This window comes from Dipteris shenzhenensis, chromosome 2 (assembly GCF_047967505.1).
Source record: "Dipteris shenzhenensis isolate YYH24624 ecotype China chromosome 2, Dip_SZ_1.0, whole genome shotgun sequence".
NCBI classification, from domain to species: domain Eukaryota; kingdom Viridiplantae; phylum Streptophyta; class Polypodiopsida; order Gleicheniales; family Dipteridaceae; genus Dipteris; species Dipteris shenzhenensis.
In genome coordinates, this window is record NC_141597.1 from 56321080 (window position 1) to 56329229 (window position 8150).

Here is an 8150-nt window from a genome sequence, read left to right on the forward strand (position 1 = left end):
CATATTAACAAGAGCTGTCACCACCACCACATCTCACTACCATCTGTTGCCAAAAATAAGAGCATATATCTCTAGAACTTTCTCTAAGGCTGCTACACTAGCACATGCATCTAGTACACAAGTAAAAGTTATCTTGTTCTTCTAGACTTGTATTTGAATTTCTTCAAACAATTGTAAAGCTTCTTTGCCAAATTCATTCTAAGCTTACGTAGCGATCATAATACTCCAGGAGTATTTTGATGAAAACAGCTTGTGCATACTCTAAGCTTTCACATTTTCCATACATTTTAACAAGAAGATTACTTAGAAATATGTTATCTAGATATCCATGCTACTAATGCACACGCTCACTCTAAGAACTAAACAAGGATTTCCTCATTCAAGCTTTTAGGATAGCAATCATAATTCCTTGCAAAGCCAATCTGATGGTGCCCATCCAATATATGTATATGACAAGGGTTTCTAGTTTGTAGCTCCTTAAGCACCTTCTTTGCAACCTTGGACCACTCACAATTCCTCTGTACCCGACAAAATCTGATTTCGTATCACTCGCCCCATGGATGTCATCATACAAGCTTTCAAGAAGATCTCATTCCTCACAAGCCCACTCTTATGGTGCCCGTCTAACCTAGGTGTGGGAAAACCCTCCTCATTCCTAGCTTCTCTTCTGTAAGCTTGAAACCATACAAAGTCAACACACCATATAGCTCGCTGCACATATAACTAGAACAAGAACCACCCAAGATGTTGATACGGGATGTTAGCCATTTTAACACTAATACCTAAATGAAATTTACTATATACTAAATGCAAAGTTCTATATCCCAAACTCATATTGCTACATGCTATATGCAAAATACTGTGTGCAAAATACAAAATCATACATTCCTAAATGCAAACTACCATGTGCAAAATGCAAAGTGCTATGTTCTATATCCCAAACTCAAATTGCAACATGCTATATGCAAAATGATATGAACCCAAGGAAGGGCACATTCCTTGGTTTGATAATTTTTGGAGAGGAAACGTGCCAACTCTCCCCCCACACGAATGTGTAGTTAAGTTTATTTGTTTATGTGTTGGATACAAATTGCTATGTGCTAAATGGAAAAATACTAGTTAGTCAATTTTATGTGCTATATGCAAAGTACTATGTACAAAATACAAAATCATACATTTCTAAAAACAAAGGACCATGTGCAAAAAGCAAAATGCTATGTTCTATATGCCAAACTCAAATTGCAACATGCTATATGCAAAATACTATGTGCAAAATGCAAAATGATATGAACCCAAGGAAGGGGACGTTCCTTGGTCTTATAATTTTTGGAGAGGAAATGTGCTGACTCTCCCTCCTCACAAATGTGTGGTTAAGTTTATTTGTTTATGTGTTGGATACAAAGCGCTATATGCTAAATGCAAAAATGCTAGTTACTCAATGATAAGTGCTAATTCCTAATGCAAAATGCTATGTACGAAATTCAAAGTGCTATATCTTAAATTCAAATTGCTACCGTATATATAAAAAGTGCTAAATGAAAATGCTATATCCCAAATTCAAATAGCTACAAAAAGCATGCAAAAAAATATATGTTAAACACAAACTCCTATGTGCAAAAAGAAAGAGCTATTTACCATGTTCTATATTCGAAATGCTATATGCTACATTCAAATTCCTATATGCTATATTCAAATTGGTATCAAATTAGTAAAAATATAAAGTATGCTAAATGCAGAAATGCTAGTTACTCAATGATAAGTGCTAATTCCTAATGCAAAATGCTATGTACAAAATTCAGAGTGCTATTATATCTTAAATTCAAATTGCTACCATATATATATAAAGTGATAAATGAAAATGCTACATCCCAAATTCAAATAGCTATCAAAAACATGCACAAAAATATATGTTAAACACAAACTCCTACGTGCAAAAAGAAAGAGCTATTTACCATGTTCTATATTCGAAATGCTATATGCTACATTCAAATTCCTATATGCTATATTCAAATTGGTAAAAATATAAAGTGTTAACAACCTTGATATTTTGTTTGCAGATTATTCGAATTGGTGAATTTCAGGTCATTTTTAACGCTTTGATCTAGAACAAGAAAATAAAGTAGGTGCTTCTAGGTTAACATATAATTTACTTTTAAAATATGAAAAGGTCACTTATTGAAAGAAGAGAATGTGCTTCCTACATTAGCATAGAAAACAAAAAAAGACAATTACAACCGAGTTTCTCTTCATGGCTATTCATCGATAAATTTCTAAAAGAATGGAACCAAATTACTTCTCAATATATTTCGAAGATGCAATACTGTGTATTTTGTCATAAAATGGAATTTAACACAGGTTCTTTTACAAAGTTAAAATCAGTAATATCAGTACTAGAATCAAGTATAACACCATATGACTTATCCAATACTTTCATAAGTTTGCATGTAGAAAATGGCCTAGGACATAGGTAAAAAATGGCTTGTAAAGCATGCATAGATAGTCCATTCAGAAAGTTGTGCTCGGTTCCCTATGATCCAGAATATTTACAGAATGTATTAGGTGCGGACATATTTCAAATGCAAATGCTTTCTATAATCGATATATCTCTAAATGTTTCTAAAGGTATTACATCTTTAGCAATAGGTATACTACAAAGAAGATCGATGTTGGATAATCCATTAATATGTTGGGATTGCCAACAAAGATTTTGTAGTAAGTCAACAAAGTTACTATCAACAACAAAACACGTTCTAGCATTTAACTCTAGAACAAATCCCATATTTAAAAAATACTTGACAATGTATGAACGACCGCAACCAAAACTAGGAGTAAGTGTTCTTTCTTCAAAAGTTATTTTTGATATTCTTGAAAGACACTCTGTTGACTCACCATTGGATCTTATGAAAATTGCACGAGGACAACTACTTGTCATTACTAGAACAAATCAACATGCTACCTACAACTCATCAATTCAAAAAAACTACATCGCATGAAGTCGGAACAATTGTACTTCGTGATTCAACAAGAATTATTAAGCGTCAGCTCATAACATCTATGGAAGGTCTGTCACAATGTGACGAATAAACACTTGAGTATGCATTATTCCCATTCCTCTATCCTTTCAGATATGGTGCTCATGATGACAAGATGTTCTTCAATGTATATTTAAAAATGAGAATATCAACATTGTTCTCCGTGCTCACTCTTTATAAACCGTACCTGTTACTGATGTACCAAATACGTCAATCTATTATAATAGCAAATTCTACTCAAAGTACATGGAGAGATTGTCTAGTTGAATGCGCAGTGCTCTTCCATGTTAGACTGCAACAATTCTTAGCAAGATATATTCTGTGTGATAAAGGACTACTAGGTAGAGTCAACCATCACATCATAAGATATGAGGTACAAAATTGAGGATCTATGCATGCATACATAATGCTATGGGTAGATAAACAAGACATAGAGATCGTATCAAACCAGATAGATGCATATATCCCTTACATGAATGATTTTAATAACTGGCCAGAGAATTTAATTCAAAGAAAGCTTAACTATATGGTAAAGAGAAAACAAATCCACACATGTAGGCCAACATGCAATCTATTTGACTCAAGCACAAACCACAAATGCAAATACGGATTTCCATATCCTATGCATTTAGAAACTAAACCTACTTTAGATCCTCTCACATAAAGATGGATCTACTTTAGTTTATCCCTAGAACATCGTAACGTCATTCCATACCATGCAAGAATATTACTCTTGTGGCAAGCACATATGAATATTCAAAAAATAACCAACACAAGCCTATCATATTACCTTCTAAAATATGCTATGAAAACCGAACCCATGGGACACATGAACTTGAATCTTGGTGATGCAAAACTTCTAGGACTAGATAATATAGATCCAATTAAGTTAAAAACTTGGGGGGGTCACTATGTATAAACTCTCTATATCACATGCGTTCAAGGCTTATTTGTAAAATCCTTTATCCGTAGATTTCTCATTAATAAAATGTACTCTTTTTGTATACAAATCTGTAATTTTTTTCTAAAATCATTTTAAATACTCCCTTATGTAAGTTAAATTTTGTAAATTTTAGAAATTAAAAATATCCTTTTGTTGAACTCACATGATAGGGTTACATAAGATGAGTGACCCCCCCGAGGTTAAAAATGATATCTGCATATATTCTTTCAAAGCCAACATCTCCAACAGACGCAGCATTGTCATGCTTATAAATATCTACCATTCAAAGAAGCGAAGCTGTGCATTTCATTGACTCCTCTCCCCCATCTATGCGCCAAAAATACCTTCGTAAACATTGTGTTTCTGTAACGCATCCTATAGAATCTACATATTGTGGTCGTCCAAGTGTCATGGAGAACTTGACCTTCTATGAATTCTGGAAATAATACAATGTCCAAAAGTCAAAGAAAGAAAACAAAGATAACATAACTATCGTACATTCTTTCGAAAATTATGTATATCCATCAACACGACTATCGTACATTCTTTCGGAAATTATGTATATCCATCAACACGGATTGTACGTTTCATAGATTACCACCCTGCTCATCATTTTGAAGGATTTTTTTACAACCTTCTACTAAAGAACATAAATTTTAGAAATGAGAATGAGCTCATTTCTGAAAACAATCATACGAAAAAAAAGCCCATTACGTGTTATTCAAAACTCCTTCATGACTTCAACCGACATTCATGAAGATACCAATATACATAACACAGCATGCACAAAATTACGTCAAATGATGAACGAGTTCAAGGACTTCGAAAATGCAACTCTTTCTTCTGAACAACAAGAAATTTATGAAAAGATAAATTCTACTATTATAGTGCTCTTCTTGATATCATAATTAATTCTTCTCAAATTGCAAGTTTACATAAATCTATGTTCTAAATTAACTCAAAATGGACAATATTATTTAACAATTTTTAGGAAGCACTAAATTCATTTATACATATTCTAGTTCAATACAGCTACTCGAGCTGTCATGCTCAATAATATATGCTTGATAGCCACATATATTATTGAGTGAACCCACGAGGGTTCCATGGGCAAACGAAAGATATAAATGAGGAGGCTCGTATTTATTGGAGTAGTTGAGTGAGAGAGAATCAAGTAGAGCCGTCTTTCTTCTCTTCTTCGAGAAAAGGGTAATCTGTGTAGCCCTTAACTGGATCTTGGGCATAGAAGTACTCGCGCTTGAAATCAGTGAACGGAGCATTCAGCAAAATGCGTTTAGGCAAATCAGGATTCGAAATGAACCAGCGACCGTATGCCACCAAATCCGAGTTACCACCTTGTACCACAGCGAGACCATCCTCACGGTGGTAGCCTCCACAGGCTATGAACGTTCCGGAGAAGGCTTTCCTGAAGGGCACCAGTGAGTTCGGTGTCTCGATGTTCACTCGCCCTGCATACCTTGGCTCTACGCAGTGCATGTAGAGAATCTTCCTCTTGCTCAGCTCTTTGGCCATGTACAAACCCAAGGCCGCTGGATCCGAGTCTATGGCCCCGTTGAAGGGCGTGAACGGCGACATCCGAATGCCTACACGGTCTGCTCCAATCTCCTTCACCACCGCATCGACTACCTCTAGTGGGAAGCGGCAGCGATTCTCCAAGGAGCCCCCGTATTTGTCAGTCCTATCGTTGACCGCGTCCTTCATAAACTGCTCCAACAGATAGCCGTTGGCGCCATGGATCTCTACACCATCGAAGCCTGCAGGCGCACAAGAGGTTCACAACGTATCCTACTGAAAGGTTCCAAAGCAAATCTATGGAAACGGCACGTCGACAAGGTCTATCATTTGCATTCGCACCTGCGATGATGGCATTCTTCGCTGCAGCCCTGAAGTCTTCAACGATTTGTGGGATTTCTTCGGTCTTCAAAGCACGTGGTGTAGAGAATTCACCGAATTCACCGTTGGGCATCACACAAGGTGGTGGACTAGCTACCTTTCGATCAGTGGAAGACACAGGAGGATCGCCGTTTGGCTGGTAAGCTGGAGCAAAACCAATGTTGGTTACACATAATCTTGGAAACGAAGCAGCGCCCTGTTAGTCAAAATCAACGTCGTAGACGAAACAAAGCTTCCAAAAGACACGAATTAACTTCTAAAGTCACACGTCAAGGAAACTTCCAGCAAGCATTGCAATTTGCAACCCCTGGCAGGTGTACCCGAATTTGAAACTCGCCCAACATGCCAAAGCTGACAAATGAAATAGGCGCCCTTGTCATGAACCGCCTTCACGATCGGCTTCCAAGCTTCGATATGGGCTGGTTCGTAGATTGCAGGAGAGAACGGTTGCCTGTTCAGATCAAACGCTCCACGCACAAAAGGAGAATTAGAACAAGTTTCACAAACACGCTGGATGTAGGAAGAAAAGCGTGTTCATCATCAGAACTTTCGCATTCTGGGCGGCCTGCAATTAGATTGCGCATGAGAAGAAAGCCGTTACCCTTGGGAAGTATCTGAGATAGCCACGGCTTCGGTGATGAGAAGTCCGCCGGGGGAAGCGCGTTGGGAGTAATATAGGGCAACATGAGGCTGCTGCTCGGAGTAACTAGTCCACCGCATGCGCGACATGGGCGCCATGACGACCCTGCCGAGGCAAGTAGACTCGATTGTATGAGCAAAGAAGAAAACCGCTAAAATTAAGAAGCAACGTCTAGCTATTGGAATATAGATCAGATGAGCAAACAGAAGTTGTGCATGCCTGTGAGAGAGATTGTAAGGTCCCATTTGGTAAGGGGTGAGCAAAGGCGGGGTGGGCTTAGAGGGGTCAGCAGATTCAGTGAAGGAACCCATGATGTTCTAAATTGGAGGCCAAGGTTTGCGAGCAAAATTGAAGGCTGAGACTGAGACTCAGTGGGAGCCATTGCTACTGTGCTCCTGTTTATTATACAAGTCCCTTGGCTGGCCCACGAAGAAAACACTCGAACCCCCTTCGTTACTCTTTGCCCACACTCTCCATGCTTGCACGACTCATGAGATGCTCGTCAAATCGTCTCTGTTTTATGCCCGTACTTTTGCGAATTCATTCATCTATAATGCAATTTCTCCAAGAATGGAATTCTCCAAAGTGCCAATGCCAATTCCCTCATAAGAGTATTGATGTTGAGACTATTACCATTCAATCCCTCATAGTTTTCTTAGCTAGTTTTATCACGGGCTCCGCTCACTCTATTATTTTTTTACCCTTCTAGGTTTAATGTTCATCCTAGTGCAAGCCATATGCCAATAGGGCTTGGATACATTCACAATTTCCTTTAAGTCTCCATGTGGATGTGACCTTGCAAAGGTCCATAAGATGTGCTCATAATTTTTTTTTGGGTTTCTATAGAGTATATACCAAGGGGGATTCACAAGGAACTCCTTATTTGATCTTGTGAGTGTAGTTGTTTTGAAGGGGTGGTTTAAGCTTACTAATAATGCAAAAACTTCGATTAAATCCTACTTTTGCACTTCTTGTTTTTAACAATCATTTTCATGTTTTAAAAAATCCATGAGTTATTAATTTAAATCCATGAAAAATCACTTTGAAAATAAAGACTTATTACTATAATTTAATCCAAAAGAATGCACTCAAAATTTAATGTAGGAAACTATAACACTCTTGAAGTTTCAAAAAAATTACTGGTTAAAATAGACAAGAGACATGAAAGATGCTTTTATGCTCCAAAAATAGTAATAGCTATGCTTGCAATTTTACATTATCATATGTTTACGAGAAATAGTGCTCTCAATGAGTCTTTGTACAAAGGAGTCTTTATTGATGCTTGAATGGTATTGTCACATATTACCTTAGACGCCAACTTAATATGTAATATGTTACTACCCTCACCCAAAATCCAAGGTATGTCACAACAACACAAAGCACCCACAGACACGTTTCCTTAACTTTAAAAAAAATTACGGGCGCATCTATTTGCATATCTATTTGCACGTCTACAGACCCATGTCTATAAGCACCTCTATATAATAGATAGACGCGCTTATAGACGCACTTTTAGATGCTCTATAGAAATTTTTTTTTTAAAAAAAAGACGCATACATAGACGCGCTTATAATGCTCTACAAAATCTTTTTTTTAATAAAAGTAGAATTTTGTGTGGTTG

General features: G+C 37.1%; 1 protein-coding gene across 1 annotated transcript; it reads right to left on the bottom strand.

The window, feature by feature from the left end:
• Positions 1 to 5044: 5044 nt before the first annotated feature.
• LOC147905014 (putative 12-oxophytodienoate reductase 5) lies at positions 5045 to 6720 on the bottom strand. The gene is made up of 4 exons (XM_087396426.1): positions 6491 to 6720; positions 6210 to 6340; positions 5851 to 6033; positions 5045 to 5750 (listed from the first exon to the last, which is right to left on the bottom strand). The coding sequence occupies exons 1-4, from the start codon at positions 6625 to 6627 to the stop codon at positions 5146 to 5148; spliced, it is 1056 nt and encodes a 351-aa protein (XP_087252552.1). The 5' UTR covers positions 6628 to 6720; the 3' UTR covers positions 5045 to 5145.
• Between the last annotated feature and the right edge of the window lie 1430 nt (positions 6721 to 8150).

Bases quoted from the DNA above. Each gene is read 5' to 3' on its own strand.
- LOC147905014 (XM_087396426.1), bottom strand. From the start codon at position 6,627: ATGGCGCCCATGTCGCGCATGCGGTGGACTAGTTACTCCGAGCAGCAG. The intron at 6,341-6,490 runs GTAACGGCTTTC...TGATCTGAACAG, and splicing joins ATCTCAGATACTTCCCAAGG to GCAACCGTTCTCTCCTGCAA. The intron at 5,751-5,850 runs GTGCGAATGCAA...GTGCGCCTGCAG, and splicing joins GAAGAATGCCATCATCGCAG to GCTTCGATGGTGTAGAGATC.